This window comes from Pimephales promelas, chromosome 17 (genome assembly GCF_988280905.1).
Source record: "Pimephales promelas chromosome 17, fPimPro1.hap1.1, whole genome shotgun sequence".
NCBI lineage: Eukaryota > Metazoa > Chordata > Actinopteri > Cypriniformes > Leuciscidae > Pimephales > Pimephales promelas.
In genome coordinates this window covers 17121842-17142744 of record NC_142785.1, presented here as the reverse complement: position 1 = coordinate 17142744, position 20903 = coordinate 17121842, and the positions used below count along the sequence as shown (strand labels likewise).

Below are 20903 nucleotides of genomic sequence, written 5' to 3'. Positions count from 1 at the left end.
CAGTGTGTATGTGTGTGTCACGGGTGAAAGCTCCACTCTTCACTCTACAGAGAGTCCAGAAATATCTCTACCTGACTCTGATGGCCTGAGAGTGTCCAGATTCTCCTGTTAAAGCACTGCTTTGGGCATCATCGTGTTCTGATGAAAAGAATGCCCTGTACTTTTCATACAGTTTTTGTACTGTGCATCTGCTGTCTTTGTCCTTGAACTACGAATGCAAAACGGGCCTTTCTGCAGTGATTTTTACACTGAACATTTGTTTTTCTCTTTCATTGGAACAGAAATGTTGAAATAGATATAGCCTGATGAATTTCAGGCCAGACAAGTGTGTGTGTGTGTGTGTGTGTGTGTGTGTCTCTGACCGGTGGCGGGTGAAAAATAGAGGTTGTGATTGGGTGCTGAAGGGGCAGCTGAACCGTGAGACATCCATATGGGAGAACAGACGATTTCTTCACCACACACACAGCTTTGATTTTGATGTGCAATTTATTACACTTTTTCTTACACTCAGATGTCCTGAAGGGTTATCAGACACAAGCTCTGTTTACAGTATCTGAATTTTCACATTTGATTTGAATATTGGGCTTGGTTGTCTTTGTTTTATTCTGTAGAATGTAGAAAATAAATCGAATGAGTTTCAGAGCTTGGTTTTGGATCAAAAACCGTGAACCGATGAGTCTGCAGTGTTAATTATATGCACTATTGAACCGCAACAGTTTGAATATTCAGCATGAGGTGCATTTGATTACAATTTTGTGAAAGTAGGACACTTCTGAAGCTTCATCATGGGTTTCCAAGAGAGTTTGGATTGGTTTCAGGAACATCATGCGTCTATCTATTGTTGAGGGGGGTGTCATGGGCAGTGCTGGCTCATATAGTGCCCATGGTGAGATGAGAAAAACAAAATAAAATAAAAAAATAATTTTATATAAATTGTTATTATAGTCTTATGCTTTAATAATTCAGAACCACGTCTGCTTATTAGATCGATTTCTGAACGATCATGTGACACTGGAGACTGGAGAGTAATGATGCTGAAATTCCAGCTAAACTATCAAAAGAATAATTTTATTTTAAATAACCGAGCATTTTAAAATATATTTAAAGGGTAACTAAACCCCTGGTCAGAGTCTGACTCCACCCACTGGCAATTTTTGAAAAATGCTGAAAAAGGGGGCAGACCCCAGCGGAGATAGAGGGGACGAAATAGATGCTAAGACAGTCTATCCTGATCGTATTTAATACTCGCAATTTCAACTCCTGACTCACTACAGTGGTTTTGACGAAACAAGGTGGTTTTTATACTGCCAAGGGCGTAGCTCAAGAGTGTAGTGAGCTGAAACGTGTGTACGTCACGAAGAACCGCTAACATTCAATAGGAAAATTCAACTGCAGTAGCCACCGTTCAACCTGAAGAGGGCAGCAATATTACGTTTTTACACCATATATTGTAGAAATAAAACACTTTATACACAAATGTCAAAAAAGTAACTCGAATCAATGACTGGTATTAATAAAGATCCATTCTTCGAGATCATTAACTAAAAAAAGTTGTTTTAGGGTTTAGTTACTCTTTAAATAGAAAACTGATATTGAAAACTGAAAAAAAATATCATGGTCAAAAACACATAGGACAAATTCTACCGGATGGGTTAAATGCATAGGACAAATTCATTGGAAATAATTATTGTCTTACTTGCAGATCAGCTTAAAACTTGCAGGAAATCAGTTGCTCATATTTTAGCATCAACCACAATTATACCACAGTTGACCAATCAGAATCAAGCATTCCAAGAATTGTATTGTTTGCATTTTTAAGCATTTACTCGCATAGACAATTGAAGACTGGCTAACACTGATAAAGCCGACCTAAGGTGTGTGAAAGGAGGTGTCATGAAATGTTCAGACATATGCAGTTCATGCACTCATTGTGAATAATGTAATACTTCAGTATATTGTGCCAGGCGCAGATGGACGAAGTGTTCAGACCGCTGGCTAATGTGAGCTGACTGTTGTTCATTAGTCCAGGCCGGATCTGTTGGGACGCCTGCCGTCTCTTGAGCTGGAGTTAATGAGCTTTTGTGCCTCGAACGGCGTTGTTCGCTTATACTGTGCTGAAAGCGAGTCAGGACAGGGATGTTTTAGTAATGATAATCAGTCCTAATGGGCTTTAAATGAGCTAAGAGTGGCACTGTTCAACAGTAAGGGGACGATGATCTTGTGATCTGCTCACGGATCATGACATACGTCACAGAGTCTCTGATGTCATGCCTACAGTTTGTTCTACGAGGTCTGATATTGCTGGACTGGGACGCAACTCTGGGTGCAAAGCTTTTTATCAGTTCGCTGAAACACAAAATAGTGTTTATAAGGGACTTTTGGTTGATGACATGAACACTTCTGAGGATGAATGGCTTTGCTGATAATTGTCAGGTCAGTGACATCACATCTTTTGAAAACAGTAAAAGTGAGTGTTTTGTTTGAAGCATTTAGTAGCAAGTAAAATACTGTAGATTTAAAAGTTTGGTGTCTGTAAGATTTTTTATATATAAGAAAGCTGCTTTCATCTGATAAAAATACAGTTAAAGGGTTAGTTCACCCAAAAATGAAAATTATGTCATTAATGCTCACCCTCATGTCGTTCCAATCCTGTAAGATCTCCGTTCATCTTCGGAACACAAGATATTTAAGATTTAGTCTGAGAGCTTTATATGGATGCCTGGCGGGTAACAAACGGGTATTTTCAATTTAGAGTCCTGTAGTTCCAGGTCTTTCTAGTAGCTATCAAGTCTGTTAGCGAGTTAGCTGCATAGCTATGGACTAGGATTAACTCCAAGGTGAAGGTAGTTCAATTGTGTAAAGCAGACAAGGTTTATTTTTTAGATAATTGAGCAGTAATAATATCTCCGTAAATAAAATCTAGCTCTACTGTTCTCATTGAAAACCATAGATATCACAAACCTCAAAACAACCTATCACACACTTTTGTTGTTGTTAGCAAAATACGACAGCTGCGTTTACACCGCCACCGGCGAGAGCGTCAAAGTGCCACTCTCACGAAGGTGGTGTGAGCGTACAGTTAGCCTCATAACACAAACAGCTGACTCGCCAAACCAGCTGGTGGCGTTGATTGACGAAACTACAGGTTAACTTAAAGACACGGTTAATTACATGATCATACACCTATTGTATTCTAACAAATGTTGAAATTACCTTGAGTGATGGAATGATCACTGCACAGACGTGTAACGTTATTCTGTGAACGTTGCTTATCTCATCTGGTTAGTGCAACCAATCACACAACAACTATCTGGCGTGTCATTTACACCTCGAAACACTAACTTTTGTATAAAAACTGGTGACGTCCTAGCAAGATCCTTGACTTGTTTACTGGGTTTCGCCCGCCAGCCAGTACTTGTGACGTCACGTCCAAAGCATAAATTGAAAATGTAAACACGGTATTCTGTCCCTGTCTAGGACATACATAAAGACATCATCAAAGTAGTACAGTGACATAAGTGGGTTGGTTAGAATGTTGAAGCATCGGAAATACATTTTGGTCCAAAAATAACAAAAACTACGACTTTATTCAGCATTGTATTCTCTTCCGGTTCTGTTGTCAATCCACTTTCAGTAAGACTGCTGATGTCTCTTGGACTAAATCTTAAATATATTTAAACTGTGTTCCGAAGATGAACGGAGGTCTTACGGGCTTGGAACGACATGAGGGTGAGCCATTTATGAAATAATTTTAATTTTTGGGTGAACTAACCCTTTAGCATATAATATCGTGGATTATTTACAATTTAAAATAAGTTTTCAAATTTAATATATTTCAAAATGTAATTTTGAAGCATGAATTTTCAGCAGCCGTTACTTCAGTCATTCTAATATTCTAATACGCTGGTTTGGTGCTCAAAAAACATTATTATTGTCAATAAAAACAGTTCTTTTTTTTATATGTTCTGACTTTGAATACAGGAGAAGATATCCTCCTCCTCTCTCTCTCTCTCTCTCTCTCTCTCTCTCTCTCTCTCTCTCTCTCTCTCTCTCTCTACAAAAGTTGGTTAAATATGTATAGTGTTGTGAAGGGATAATAAATTATTTGTAAGATGATTTCTAGGCCTTCAAAATTGATGGAAATGAATACAGTCATGAAACGTCATGATAAAAATGTACAGTAAGTATTGTAATTGTAAGTGTAATAAGTATTGTAATAAGCGGGAGCAGAATCTAAGTGCAGGGTTTTTAATAAAGTAATAAACAAAAACTGAAACTAGAAGTAGTAATAGAACTGGAACCATTACAAACAACAACTGACAAAAAGAGACACAACAAGATAAACAAGGGGTAGCAAGCTTAACAAGGTAACGAGTTAACAAGAGGAAAACAGGATGAATGACCAAAGTTAAAGACAAACACAGAGAACATATGACACTTCGAGTGTCATCTCTTTAAAACAATATCATAAAATATACACAACATAAACTTTTTAATTTAGAATTGATACCAATTAAAAAAAATAATAAGATGTAAACACAAACTAATTTCTAGAACTATTTCCTGTAGATATTTATATAGAATTTCCTGTATAGTTATGAACTGTTTTCTGTAGCTAGTGAATAAAAAAAAAAACTCTTCATCATTGGATTTAGTTGAGTAATGTTCAGACTCATTTTCGGACTCTTGGTAAACAGTGGTCTTCTGGGTGTGTGTGTGTGTTTGTACGGTTGTGTGGTTCTCTGGAGATCTGTCAGAGCTTGAATCCAGATGTACACTTTGTGTGAGACCACATCAGAATCATGTGTTGGACAGATCAACAAGTTCATACAGGAGCACACAGCAACAGACGCAGCTGGACTGGCCCACAGATGCTGTGTGTGTGTGTGTGTGTGTGTGTGTGTGTGTCTGTATGTGAAAAAAACATCAAATATTCCAGTGTTAATTTGAATTAAAGGGAACTTGGTTCTGAGAAAAGATTCATTTGTTTGCAGATGGCAATTATTTTGAAAAAAGATGCGCAAGACGTGATTAATATGTGATTGTCAGCAAACTCAAGGCACCTTGGGTTAAACAACCATTAAAGGCACCTTGCGTTTGGTGGGTGAATCCCGCTTTAAATAATGACGCAAATGACACATACAGTAAATTCATGTTCACTCGTTATCTTTAAACAAAATAAATTCCCAGCCCTCTTGCAGCGTCACCTCTTCTCTGATGATGTGTTTACTGACTTGAGGAACCATTGGAACCATCCAATCTATTCCCAATGGACAAAACAAGTCCCACCCCATTTTTTATTTTATCTTCAAAAGACTGTCTCAACTTCTAATTCATGCCAACTTTAACAGCAACACAAGAGATATGAGAGATTCAGTATTGATTGAGTTGACCTGGAGAGGTCAACACCTTGCTGTCATCCTATCTAACATAGTCCGAAACAGAAAATCTCTTGAGCCTGTAACACAGGAAGAATACGTAAGCGGTGAATTCACTACAGTGTATTGCACCATTGTTGTCCGCTGTATTTCAGCACAAAGCCAGCCTAACTCAAAAACCAAATACATAAAATAAGCAAGTTATTGTTCTGCATCATTTTCCAGTGATCACCATGGCAGTTACTGATGAGAGAAGTTTACCGCTTGGTTTCTTTCAAATATTGTGTCTGCATTTCTGTGAACCAAGTGCTATGCAAAACTGCAATCAGCACTTAATTCATGTTGTGTGTTTCAACTTTTAAGGCGCTTTTATTAAAACTTTTGGTAAATTATTAACTATTAGCATGGATATTACTAGGATATTGGCTATTAATTAGTATACTTATAAAGCATTAATGCCTTATTTTACATGACCATATTCTACATCCGTTAATCCTACCCAACCCTATCCCTGATCTAAACAATGACCTTACTAATTATTAATAAGCAGTAATTAGGAGTGTTTTCAGGCAAAAGTAGTAGTCAACAGTTAGCTAGTGAGAATTGAACCCTAATCTAAAGTGTGACCAAACTTTTTATTTCGCCCTAATTTACTTTCAGAACTCTTTAAAATTATTATTATTTTTTTTGTTGTTGTCGTAATTATTTTATTGTTTTAACCTTATCGCAGGCTTATAAGAGGCGGCAGTGGTTCAGTGGTTCAAGTAGCTAGTCTACAAACTAGAAGGTTGGTGGTTCAATTCCCGGTTCCACCTGACCAAGTGTCGAGGTGTCCATGAGCAAGACACCTAAACCCAGCTGCTCCCGACGAGCTGAATTGCGCCTTGCATGGCTGACACTGCCGTTGGTGTATTAATGGGTGAAGTTGAGGAAAAATGTATTATAATTCTGGTGGGTGGTGATGGTGCAGTGGATAAGACACATGCCTTTGGTGTGAGAAACCCGGGTTCGAATCCACTGTGAGACACCAATGTGTCCCTGAGTAAGACACCTAACCCCTTGTTGCTCCAGATGTGTGTGACCTCTGACAAATATAGCAATTTTAAGTCGCTTTGGATAAAAGCGTCAGCTAAATAAATAAATGTTATTAGAAAATTCTAACACACTCCAATAACAATTCATTGCTTTGTAAAATTGGCTAATTTGTATGAATTTGAACGATCTCATTTCTAAGTTCTTACAGTTTGGACCTTCTTGCTTACTTTTTTTTCCCTTCCAAAATCATCATAAATCAAATCAAATGGGTTTTTTTTACGCAATTGCCTCCTCATAAAATAGTTACGTTTTCTCATGAGATTGGCTTAAATTTGTGTGTGTGTGTATATATATATATATATATATATATATATATATATTATACATTCAAAATTTGAAATAAAGTGTGAATTCTTACAATCATGAAAGATTGTAATAATGTGTAAAAGTGATCAATGATTTTCACCATTTTCATGGCAATTGAAGAATTTTCCCTTAAAGGACACACTTCTTCTCTCAAGTGTGTTTACAATTGTAGACAATAAATAACAAAGTAAAATATTAGTAATAAAAAGAAATTAGTCAAATACAGACAGTGCAAATGAATTTAGCTATCAGCGGGCAATTCGTTCTTCGTTTATTCCCTCCAAGATCGATTTTGAATTCCTGCTCATTTCTTTTGTGTCTCAAGGGTCGCTGTGAACAAGTTACTTGAGTGTTGGTGGTCGTTGTGGTTGATTCAAAGGGGACAGAGTGTAGGCTACTCACTGACGGGACTACTGATTGTCCAGAAGGATAAAGCCCTGTTTCTAAACATTGTCCACTGATTGTCTAAATGGAAGTTTAAATTGAGATGTCTTGGCAGGAAGTGCTTCTTTAAATAGGCAGAGAGTAAGAAATGATTATTAGCAGATTAATGTTAATCCGCAAGTTCACTGCTCACACGTTTCCAGAGTTAAACAATCAATGTTAAATTATATAGATAAGTTAGCAGATGTGTCAGATCACGTCTTCTCGTACTGTGTGTTTGTGTGAAGGTAAACTCTATTCATACTTTGCATGTGACGTCACAAATACTGGCTGGTGGGCAAGAACGTTGTTCTCTAGCAACGAAACCCAAATAATCAAGGACCTTGCCAGGACGTCACCAGTTTTAACAAAAGTTGGTGTTTTGAGGTGTAAACGTCATGCCAGTTGTGCGATTGGATGCACTTTCAATCGTGTAATCTTAACATAAATGTGTTTACACGTTTGCTAGTAGGTCAGAGAATGCGTTCGTCTGTAACTGTTTAGTGATTTGATATCATATGAGAAGATAAATAGAGAATAAATGACACATTACTGTTGTACTGCGTCTACTTATTACTTGCAGTTACTTTGCTAGTACACTTATTATTACTATACTGCCTAATAGAGTTTTAACAGGATTATACACATTTCACTGCTCTTGTCTGTTGTCTGATGCAATGTAGAGTGGATAAGCATAGGCTACAATGTTTGACATTCTGCTAGTGCTAGCCATATATGATACAGTAGGCATACGTTTTTATTTTTTTCTTATCAAGCTGTCAGCAGGCAGGGTGTACATATTCAGATGAAGACTTCATCACACGATGGAACAGATGTCACTTTGTAACATTATAGCTGCAAACATAAGCAAACGGACCTTTGCTTTGATTATGAAGATATTCCTGTTTTTCACCTCCCATCCACTCTTGAAACAAAGATAGTTATCTGTACTTTCCATTTTCATTTTTCGTGTGGTGTAAGGTGACGGATTCTCTTTAAGATATCTCCTAACGCCAAGTCTGGTAGAGACTTTGCCAGCTTCAAAGCAGAAACATTAGCGGGTGCTGTGTATGGATCGCACGTTCCGTGTATGTTAATCTTTTCTTCATATCTAATTTTAACATTTGGTGACATCATGGTCTAAATAGTTCATTGATTTTAGTATTAGAAATTAATTGGAAGGCTGCAATTCCCCTGGTTGGCCACTGTTTGTCGCCATTTTGTCAGCGTTTGTTGCCCGCTGTTACGTGCTGGCAGGAATGAAGCAGAGAGTGAATCCAATCGCAACCCTTTATTTACCAAACAGGTAATCCTGAGGGAACTAAGAACAGGAACACGAAGACAGGAATAGCAAACATAACAACATCAAGAACTCACAAGGACTGAACTAAAACACAGGGCTTACATACAGAGCAACAGATACGTGAAACAAGACACAGCTGGGCAAATGAACTAAGAACACAGGCGGTAAACATGACCACAAACGAGGAGCGGGAAAACTGGAACAGGACTGAACCAAATACACAATAATGGGGGGGGAACACAACGAGACATGAACCCGTGACACCGTGACACCCGCCAGGTATCCATGGTAGTCACGTGACTGCAAAGTATGAAATTCAGGGCTCGTGTCCCCTCTGCAGTGAGGTTGGGTTGCTATGGAAACACTGCATTACTGAGACGTACAGATCCTCAACTTGTGTCCCACTATAATCACATGTCTTTGAGGTCTATGTTTAGTAAGCAAACATGAGCGTCTGTCTATGACATTTAGTGGATTATAATCGATTTGATGATTTGATACTTGTCTCTGGTTTGTGGGCTATTGGCCAATAATAGCAAATCTCTCTTTATCACAAATGCATTTTTGGATTATTTGGTTGTGAATTGTTCAAATACTTTCTCTTACTTGTAGAGATAACTATATATACACCAAGTGTCAATAACACAGTCTCATCCGTTTTAGGGTACCCTTTAACATCAGTTACATGACGATCCTGGGACGTCATACAACTGACGCTTTACCTTTAACGTCAGTTAGGTGACGGGGTAGGTTTAGGTCTGGGGTAGGGTTAGGATCTGATAACGTCATCTAACCGACGTTAAAGGGTACCCTAAAACGACGGATGTTGACGTATGGTCAAAAGACGTCCCAAGACGTCAGATATATGACGTCTTGGGATGAGACTGCGCTGGTGTCAACACTGTTGCTTTATCAAAACGTTGTTTTGTTTGTGCGAGAATCCAGTCAACTTGACACAGGAACATTGACTCAGCCAATAGGATGAGTTTGGGGAGGGACTTTCTAGTTGTTTTACCAATGGCAGACGGGAAGTGTTTGGGAAACATTTTTGAAAAATAAAAATGTATTATTTTTTACTAATGACCCTTCGCTAACTCCTTCCCTTTATTGTTACTTTCATTTTTAGACTGTTCAAAAAACATTATTTGGAATGAATTGAATGAATGATTTTTCCAGTATAATAATGGTTAAATATTGTTCTTACTTGGGCTGTAATGAAGTGATATTGCAAATTATATTTTATTTGTCTTCAAATCATTAAAAAAAAATATTATAAAGGGGAAATGAGGGCTGACACGTTCAAAACTTTGTGGTCGATATGATTTTTAAATGTTAGTTATTCTCATGAAGATTTGATCAGAAATACAGATTTTTAATATTACAAACTGTTTTCTATTGAAATATATTTTAAAATGTAATTTATTTCTGATGGCAAAGCTAAATTTTCATCATGCTGATTTATTGCTCAAGAAACATTTCTTAATATTATATCATCAATTAAAACAGATTAATATTTTAGTGAAAACCACAAAATGTATTTGCACATTTAATCCACAATACAAAAACGTATTTTCATTATGTAACAAAATATTTAAAAATAATGCATTTGCTTCAAAGTAACATAAAAACACAAAATTAAGTTAGTTAGGTTTTAAACTTTAAAACAATATACTGTATAGGCTATATTGTAAAATGTTCATTCTGCTGGGACACCTGTGTGAACTTGAGGGGAACAAACTAAATACTTTCATATATATGATCTTAAGACCACTTGGTTAAAAATGATTGAAAAATGTTTTAGAAAAGTGAAGTTAGTTGAAAAAAAAAACATTATTTTTTAAAGACATCACTTTTGTTTGATATCTAATGCATTGAATTTTTTAGTGTCCAAAACTATATCCACTGTATATACTCTCTGGGTAACAATGTTTTACCATAAAGTTGCATTTTCTAAACATACAGGCGCATTATAGTCGCAAATGGCACATTTCAACTTAAAGCAACCATTGTTTTTACAGTATAATGTAATATCTAGTTCCTCTAGCTTTGATCATTTTCCACTTGAAATGGGAATAGATTAGGCTATCTCAAAATCCACTGTGATATACTGTCAGTGGTATTGATTTAATTAATGAGATGGGTAACTGAAAGGGCACTGTAGAAATGTGTGTGTGTGTGTGGCGACGGGGGCTGGGGTTGGCTGGTGCTGGTGGTGTAATGTTGCTGATGCGGGCAGAGACTGCTGCAACCTCCCAGAGAAACACGAGCGAGAGAGAGAGAGAGAGAGAGAGATAAAAGACAGAGGGCAAACTAGTCCAGTCTAGTCCAGAGACACCGAGGTGCTGATTGGCAGAGCCCCGGATCAGGGCAACACCGCAACCGCTCATAATACCTGGGGAAATGCCCCCAAATCCCCCTTAAGCTGGGCTGCTGTACTCCAGCATGGCTGACTGGCTCCTAACAGTAGCGGCGGGTTGAGTTGTGCTGAATCTGGCTGCCTGTGCCGGGGTATTTGTGCAGCGGAGGGGACGGGAGGGGGTGTGTAAAAAGAGCTGATAAGCAGGATGACAATAAGATTCGAGCAGGACAGATTCCAGTCGGGGAGGCCTGCCGCACGGAGGGGCCCGCTGCTATTTCGGTCCACCAGATCATGATTACATTCAGCCAGGAGAGAGACCACTAGTGCCTACAAATATGGTAAGTGCCGTCCCATCCGATCAAGTATGTGAAGCTGGTTGGAGCAGAGGGTGACAGCTGGGAATGGGAGTAGGCTAACGGTGCTAATGTCCCGCATCCGTATTGATGATAAAGTGGATTTGTGTGGTGTGTGGGGCAGAGTAATGCTACTGGATTGCGACCGGGACGTTTCGAATAGCTTTTTACATTGTACCGTAGTATCTCAAAGTTGACAAGGACATGTGTTTTCAGCTTCAATGCACCTCCGGAGTGACCGATTCCAAACTCTAGGTCATTAACTACCGGGATTGTTCAAGACTGCAAGGTGAAAATGACAATGGAGCACAAAAAAGATGTGGAAACAGTAAGTTCAAGTTTGAAACAACATAAAAAAGGTGAAAGCTGTTAGGTTTGACCTTGTTTGGGGTTAGTGAATGAGATGGTGATGGTGTGGTGTTTTCGGAGGACGGTTGGAGTGTAGTGGTGCATTGCTTGAAAGGGCTCCGGTTTCATCTGTAAGAGGAAGGCATTGGGATCCAATTAGATATGCAAGCTTGTTATTTAGATTGATATAAATCTGAACTCTACTGTTGATTTCATTCAGTGCAGGGGCTGATTTTGTGAATTGGATTGTGCAGCAGGTTCTGGGAGTGGAAATGGCGTGGCATGTTGTGGACTGACTTTTGATACCTGCCATTGGCCGGTGACTTAAGAATATTTACCAGACACAAATATTTTCTATCGGCCCTGAAACTGTTTTTGCAAAAACACGTAGTTATGACACCAACATTTTAGAGACCGGTGAAAATTCACAATCCCGAAGTTTCGATACCACAGCTAAAGCTACTAGCATAACTAATATCAATTTAAAAAAAAAACTATTCAAGACTAGTAAGAGTAGTTTTCAGGTAGAGACATTGAATAAACTAATCAAATGTTAAATAACAGATAGTCTTTACTGTATAAATTAAAGACACAAACAGCATCAGAAATATTAGGCTGCTGTCACTTTAAGACCGAATGCAGGGATCCAATACATCTTTCTCTACTGTTTACATTCACTTAAGCCATAACCGACTATTTTTACTTGTATACCCACCGAGACGGGCATTTTTGATATATTTGTTTGTGAATTTGTCTGTTCAAGTGCAAGAAGACGTGAAAGAGAGCGCAAATAATTCAGTATTCGCACATTGTCTGATACGCAGCTTTCTGCCCACACAAAACTTTCCAAACAGTTCGCGAGTAAAAAATTGTGTTCTTTTTTGCGTTTTGCACTTGAATATTTAAATTGCCGTGGCTTAAACTCTTGTGTGGATGCAGCGCTGGTGAATTGCCCTGAGCATCGTTCGTGTTTGTTTGAAAAAATTGGAAAAAATTTTGGGAATTATATTATAAACCCCTTCATAACCTCATGACTGTGTGTCAAGGTCATTATGCCTCTTAAAATATAATTTGTAAGTCTAATACAGCAAGTCTAGTTCAGGTTATAAAATGTCATGTGGTGCAACTCCCAAAAGATGCTATTATTTATCAATTAATTATTCATGAAATTAATAAAAACAATGCATTTGAAAACGTTTTGAAAGATGTGTACACTCGACATGTATTCAAGGTGCAAGGTCATTATATATAAACTTTTCTTAACCATATGAAATCAACATAAATACAAAAAGTACATTTCTAAACACTTGTAATATGTGTTTTGAAAAAGATTTTTCTTTATCATGGCATATCTAAGTCAAATAATCTCAAATATCGTCAGATCTTTTGTTCTGTTCTGGCCAATACATCGATCTGTCATTATTCTGTGGCATAGTGCTTTTACAGTTGTCAGTTGTTTATTTGATTTGTTGTTCTGCAGTTGTCAGCGTGAACTAACTTTGTGGGCTGCTCTGCCCCAGTTTGGACTGCAAGAGGAGTTTCTCAAAGCCTCTACAACGTCTTATTGCAATGTATCTCGACAGCTGCATGAAGTGACCCACACACCTCACAAATTGTCTCAGAGGAACACTAACTAAAATACACTCTTGCCCATACTAGTTGCCCACCAAGTCACTGGTTAAGGCGGCAAAATTGTTGTCTTCTCTAAACATTGTTCCTTATTGTGCCAGATTTAGAAGCTCATTGATTATATATATATATATATATATTTTTTTTTTTTCTCTCTCCAAATAATGATATATTTGATGGGAATATAACCATTGGGATACTTCAAGTATTCCTGAGGGGAAATTTGACCTTTAATCTCCAATAAGTGGGCCCAAAAATGGTTGCAGGCGGTTCTTCATGATCCGATCAATTCCCATTGGTAAAAGCATTCCTGCCCTATATTTTATCCTCTTATTGAATAAACTGTTTCACTCTGAATTTGATGTTTTTAAGTCAACATTTTAAATATACAATAAGAAATTAGCTGTTTAAAAAGAAAAAAAAGAATGCTCATCAAGGCTGCATTTATTTGATGAAAAATAGTAAAGAAAGAAAGAAAGAAAGAAATATATGTGTGTATATATATATATATATATATACCTTTATATAAACCTTTTAGTATTATCTTCTCAAGGGACAATACTATGGAAGTGAAATATATTTTAGCGCAGTCAATGTGCTGCTTGTATAGCTGTGTATATTTCTCTCTTCTGAAAATAACACAACACACAGCCATAATTGTCAAAATAGCTGGCAACAAAAGTTAGTTTTGCCCTAAGTAATAACAGCACCATGTCATTTAACAATGCAAAGCCACATTGCAAAGTCCTATGTATCCTGCTCATGGTTTGACAGAACCATACAAATGTGTGTATCTTGTATTAGAGCACTTAAAATTTGGTGTTGAGTACAATTCTCTCATACTGACCACTGGATGTTCAACATGGCACCTCATGGATTTGAGAATTAGAATTGTTGCTCTCCACAAAGATAGTCTAGGCTATAAGAAGATTGGTAACACCCTGAAACTGAGTTACAGTACAGGCCAGGGTCATACAGAGGTTTTCCAAGATGGGTTCCACTCGGAACAGGCCTCGCATTGGTCAAAGAAGTCGAGACCTTGTGCGGTGCGTCAGGTGCAGAAGCTGCCTTCAAAAAACAGACGCATGAGTGCAGCCAGCATTGCTTTAGAGGTTGCAGAAGCAGAAGGTCTGCTTGTCAGTGCTCAGACCATTTGCCACACACTGCAACAAGTCGGTTTGCATGGCCGTTGTGACCATGTCCTGTGGCCTGATGAGACTAAGATGAACTTGTTTGGCTCAGATAGTGTCCAGCATGTGTGGTACCAAGAAAACTGTGTCTTGCCCACAGGCGAGCATGGTGGTGGTAGCATCATGGTCTGGGGTTGCATGAGTGCTGGTGGTACTGGGGAGCTGCGCTTCACTGAGGGAAACATGGATTCCAAAAAGTACTGTGGCATTCTGAAGCAGAACATGATGCCCTCCCTTCAGAAACTGGGCCGAACGGCATGATAACGACCCCAAACACACCGCCAAGATGACAACTGCCTTGCTGAGGAAGCTGAAGGTGAAGGTGATGGAGTGGCCAAGTATGTATCCAGACCTGAACCCTATTGAGCAGCTGTGGGGCGTCCTCAAGCTGAAGGAGGAGAAGCGTCATATGTCTAACATCCAGCAGCTCCGTGATGTCATTATAGAGGAGTGGAAGAGGGTCCCAGCAACACCTTGTGCAGCTCTAGTGAACTCCATGCCCAGGAGGAGTGCTCGATGACAATGGTGCTCACACAAAATATTGACACTTTTGACACAGTTTTGACATGTTCACTTAGGGTGAACTTTTGTTGCCAGCTATTTTGTCAATAATGGCTATATGTTGAGTTTTTTTACAGAGGACAGTAGATATATACTGATATACAAGCAGCACACTGACTACTCTAATATATATCCAATTTTCATTTCTGTAGTTTTGTCCCTTGAGAAGATATACTAAAATGTATATATATAGTATCTCACAATAGTTAGTACATTTATATTTATATTTACATTTAAAGAATGTTTGCATAGAGGGATGTGAACACCTACACCTTTATTTTCATGCTCCATGCTTGATGAGTTTTGCAGATAAAGCTAACACTTTATCATCATGAAGCGTGACACAGGACGCCCTTTCATTCTGCGGTCCTGCTCTATCTGCACTCTACACTGAAGAGCGTCAGAAATGAGGACAGATACATCACACACTCAGCTCTCTTCATGCATGTGCTGTTATCTGAGCATGCTGCGATTGTGTGTGCGTGTGCGCAGTGTCAATTGACAGCCTTTCTCTATGGCTTTAACGACTGCACTCACTCCCCTCCCTCCAGGCAAGTCGCATTATGAAGACAAACAACAGCGTGCGTGTGTGTAAAACAATCATTGTATGTGCTCATCCGACTCTGTTGGCTGCAAATGGAACATTCCTGACTGGATAACAGCATAATCTTCAATAATTGTGCCACATGTTTTGCTTGTCATGGATAATGTAGGAGCTAGATACAGATCATGGCTTGTACTTGTCCTATGTGCTGATATACATGAATCCAATCCTGAACATGTTTCAAATAATATCATTTGACTCTTTGCATGTTCTTAAAGTTCATCATCAGCATTTGCTACTTTTGTATCTCCATACATTTTCTGAAGTTATTGTTTAAAGGGACTATATGTAGCTTTTCTTCTAAAATGAATCCTTTTTTATTGCCTGTGTGTGAAGGGTTGTAATCACACATTGCAACATTACTATTTCTATGTGAAGTCTCCGGGTCGGATTTTCCTTTTTACATACAGTCTATGGCTATGTGACGACACTGCAGTCTGATAACACCAAAAAACTTCTGCCTCCAACACAACACACACTCCAACACAAACTCCACATAAATACAAAAAACAAAACAAAAATGGATCTGCTGAAGCCTGTCAGGCCAAACGTGAATCGGATCAACATCGGCAGATCGTATGGAGAGTCCTCTGCTATTTTTATTGTGATAAATTACAAGTTTTTAGATATGCTGAAATAATGGTAAACTGTAATGAAATGGCAAGATAAACTACAACATTTATGAGACATGAAATTAATACAAAAGACTGTTCCAGGATAACAAAAAGTAGGTGCTTTAGGATAGGGATGCACCGAAATGAAAATTCTTGGCCGAAACCGAAAACCGAAAAAGAGGAAACCAAGGCCGAAAACCGAAACACCGAAAGAATTATTAGTATCATTGTATTTATGGCTATGACTGTGTACAAACTTTACTAAAATCAAGGCATTGCAATTGCATATTAATATTTTCAAAGAATAAATCAATTACAAATTATGCAAATATTTATTTAGCACAATGCACAGTATAAAATAAAATTCAAACTAAAATGTTAAACTTGACCCCATACACTAAATAATAATCTGATGGCCTGCAGAAAGGTTTTAAAATGAAACGTTCTCTCAAAAACAAAGCCGAGCGCAAACTTCTCATCACACTAGCAGCCAGTTTGCATGTCTAAATTTACATTTTAAAAATTTGGCATACAATAACATAAAAAGCCTTTTTAAATGAACAATTGTCCATGTTTAATACAAATGTACATGAAACTTAATGAAACATGTTTGAATGTATTTAAATATTTAAGAGAGCATTAATTTAGTTCTATACATACATATACATAGTTCCCAATCCCATATATTTTTTGTAATGTCACAAGTAATAATCTCAGGGTTTACTGGGTTTTACATGATTATTTTTGTATTGGTGGTGGAATAGCCTGCTAAAAAATAAGCATTGTCATGTGTTTATCTTTCTTCTTCTCACCGATTCCTGATGGTTAGATGACAGTTACTTGAGTCGTCCCCTGACGTTTCAAGGAATAGTAAAACGGAGAGCGCGTCAAGTATAAACGCCTCGACCGTTTGGAGCGGTGCGCGCGCTGTCTGTGGAGACTCGCGCTGCCTTGTTTACTTTCGCCTGCCTCCGCAGCGCGAGTCTCCACAGACAGTGCGCGCACCGCTCTTGACCCGCCCGCAACCGGAATCGTCGTCATGGCGGCGCACGTTGTTTATAGGTGGATAAACAAGGCTTCCGTCTCCTCGCGGGTTCAGATACACTGAAATACGTCCGCACCGCAGACATGTTGCTTCAGACAAGCACGTGCAGGTCGCGGTTTCTGTTTGCGTCATCACAACATTTCGGCCGTATTGTTTCGGTGATAAAAGTCTTTCGGCTGAAAACCGAAAATGCACTTTTGGGCCATTTTCGGCCGAAAATTTTCGGCGGCCGAATATTCGGTGCATCCCTACTTTAGGATGCAACTTTTATTGTATGTACTAGATCTACTCTCTAACGTCACTCATCCCACTACTATCATATTGTTTATAACACACATTTCCAGACATGTTCAGTACAGCAATGTTACTTCCTACGATCTTACTGTTACACTGAAATTGGTCAGTCTAGTTCACTAACCTTTTTCGTTATCATATTATACATTCACCTATATGTTGACATTGCTGATTGTGAAAGATACACGATAGTTATTGAAATGCCTAATGCAATAACACCACAAATATAACGTTATCATGGTACGAGCATGGAGAATTAGTTCATTGTAAAGCTTATAAAAGTATCCTATTTTTGTAACGTTGCAGTGGGAGTTTACATGAGTTTCCAGCATGTTGTGTGATGCTTTCTCCGGTGTGTTGAAAGTCTCAGTGTGGCCGTGTACCATGAGTGTTCGCTCTTGTGTTCAAGCACACGCAAGGGCACGAGCGCTCTTGTAAAAATTGGTTGCAATCTGAAACATCACAGATAGAGGCAGCTAAAAAAATACATATATAACCTTTAACTTGTGTGGACTCTCATTAATAATGAAAGACTTTTACAAGACAATGTGAGTTATTGTTAGTGCATGATGCAGGGGATTCTGGGGAGTTGCATACTGGCCCAAATCAAAGAGAGCATTGACATTTTTGGCCCTAAATCAATGACATGACATTCCTTTTTTTTTTGTCTGGTCTATAAATGTATTTTGATGAATGTGTTTTACATATTTGAATTAAACTTAATATTGATATTTTTTTAATGTATAAATTAAAAAAAATGTCATGTTGGTGACCCTTGGATCATAATAAAATATTGTGTTATATTTGTGATAATTATAATATTATTAATAGTTATTATATAGTAAATAATTTGACTTAGCAAACCGTACTAGTTAAAATACACACACAGTAAATTGCATTCATAAATATGGCAAATTAGCATTAGAGATTGGATATCGGCCCTTCTTGACTGTGACTGGCTTCATTGTGTGTGTTAGCCTGTGTGTTTCTGTAAGGCTTGTGCTGGTCTTCTGCTAATGCTGGCTGATGATCAGCCCTTGTAAAACCCATTTCAATTTGACGCTGTGCTGCGGGACGTGACATTTTCTCTATCTGATGATCTGAGCTGTCTGTCAACCACAGAGTCAGCGTAACGGAGGCAAGCTAATAAGAGCTGTGCGTGTAAACCTCACTCCCCTGGCGTCAAGAGGCGCACTAGCAACTGACAGTAGAAACTTCTTGTTATTCTTGTCCGAAATCTCGCTTGTGTGGGTCGAGTAGGACTGGATCAAGCAAGATGAACACTTGCTCTTAAGCTGCACAAGGAGGCATTATCAAACTAATGTAATGATACACTTTTAATTGCCAAATAAACAAAAAATTACATGACATCAATTTGGTGCTCTTACCAAATTGATGTCATGTGGCCAGTGTGAGGGGAAAAGGACGCATGCAAAGTTTGGTATCAATACGCTAAAGCTTTGAAGAGTTACAGCAGAACACAACAGAAATTTGGTGAAAATTGTACCAATGGTCTAAAAGGAGATTAAAAGGGCAGTCATTTCAACCAAATATGGCATATGATTGTTCTCGGTATTACTCAAAGAATCTATCACGACCAATTTCAGTACTATCCTGTTATCTGGACCCCACCATATAACATTTCGGAACTATAATCATCCCTGATTGGTCTTAACCCCAGTGACGGGTAGGTTTAGGGGCGGGGTTAGGGGTAGGCCATCGTCCTTGATTGGTCTTAACCCCAGTGACGGGTAGGTTTAGGGGCGGGGTTAGGGGTAGGCCATCGTCCCTGATTGGTCTTAACCCCAGTGACGGGTAGGTTTAGGGGTGGGGTTAGGGGTAGGCCATCGTCCCTGATTGGTCTTAACCCCAGTGACGGGTAGGTTTAGGGGCGGGGTTATGGCTAGGCCATCGTGGGGTCCGGATAACAGGAAAGTACCCCAATTTCATTAAAATAAGCAAAATCAACAGCTAATTTAGCATTTTTAAAAAAAAATAAACTTATTAAGAATTTTCAGGGCATGGTGCCGATTACACATACCTATATTTGTAATGATACACTAATGCAATCATAAAATACAGCATTTTACGACAAAATTGAAAATGGCTGACACCCAAAATGGGCGATTTGGTCAAATAAATTCGTTCCAAAAAAAAAAGCTATTTTTTCACATGTCCTGACCAGTAGATGACAAAATGTTGTAAGTAGCCTCAGGTCTTTCTTGTGATGATGTTCCAAGACAATGGCTGAAGCTGAAATCGCCTCCAAACCCTCAATCACTACGTTAGTCAACTAATACAGTTCACCTGAAGTAGTGAATGAAAACGAGTGATTGAATTCGCGAAGGTTCTCGGCCAGGAAAACTGTTTCCAAAGCGGCACCAACTCTTTGTTGAACTAGAACCGTTCTTTTACCACGTCATGCTTATCGGGGCCTGGGGCGGGTTTAGATGTGTTCTAAACATCCTTTCTGACCATCGCAAAGCCAGGAGAAACATTTGCAGAAACACGATGGAGTCCGTAATTGTTATGCTTCAAGTTGGCGCAAGCGTTTCTATTTTTTTTTTTGAAAACATAAAATATAGAACAATTAAATGGAAAGAAAAAAATACAAGACTGTGGTACAAATCTAATCAGAAAAGATTACATATCAATAGAAAAGATTAAAAGACTTACATATTTCATTTGTTTTGGTACACGAGTTAGAGATAATCCCAAAGTAATGTTGTACTTGCAAGCATTTCTAGCTAAGACGTGGCGACGAATAGAGTGACGTAATGACATCGTTACCTGCCCTGGGCAGTGGAAAAACAAACAGGTTCTGAAAGGGTTCGCAAGTTGAACCAACTCCGAACCAGTTCTTTTTTGGTGGAAAAGGGGTATCTGAAAGCTTTTAAAAATTGTCAACCCGGTCTCATCCCAAGACGTCATATAACTGACGTTTTGGGACGTCTTTTGCCCATATACGTCAATATTCGCCTTTTTAGGGCCCCCTTAAACGTCGGTAGATGAGGTTATGGGATCCTAACTCTACCCCAGACCTAAACCTAACCCTAAACCTAACCCGTCACCTAACTGACGTTAAAGGTAAAGCGTCAGTTGTATGACGGCCCGGGATCGCCATCTACCGACGTTTAAGGGGGCCCTAAAAAGGCGGATATTGACGTATGGTCAAAAGACGTCCCAAGACGTCAGTTATATGACTTTTTGGGATGAGACTAAAATTGTCAGCAAGGTCTTAAGATGGTCTGAGCCCATTTTGGTGAAAAAGTGGACAAACTATCTAGGATGAGTTCGAATTATTATTATTTTTTAATAAAATTCAAAATGGCAGGAAACTTTTCATGACGGAAAATGACCCTTACGGTTCAAAAGTTATTATTATACATGTAAGTGCAAAT

The 20903-nt window shown here is 38.5% G+C and overlaps 1 protein-coding gene across 47 annotated transcripts in view; it reads left to right on the top strand.

The window, feature by feature from the left end:
* Nucleotides 1–20903, top strand: part of ank3b (ankyrin 3b) — a 205528-nt gene that overhangs the window by 91319 nt on the left and 93306 nt on the right. Inside the window, exon 1 of one of the 47 annotated variants that reach the window (XM_089122001.1) lies at nucleotides 11070–11202. The exons of the other annotated variants lie outside the window; for them this stretch is intronic. Within the exon in view, the coding sequence (XP_088978127.1) occupies nucleotides 11200–11202 (3 nt within the window). The 5' untranslated portion in view covers nucleotides 11070–11199. Of the gene's footprint in view, nucleotides 1–11069; nucleotides 11203–20903 lie in introns of those variants that run through there. 47 annotated transcript variants of the gene reach the window in all.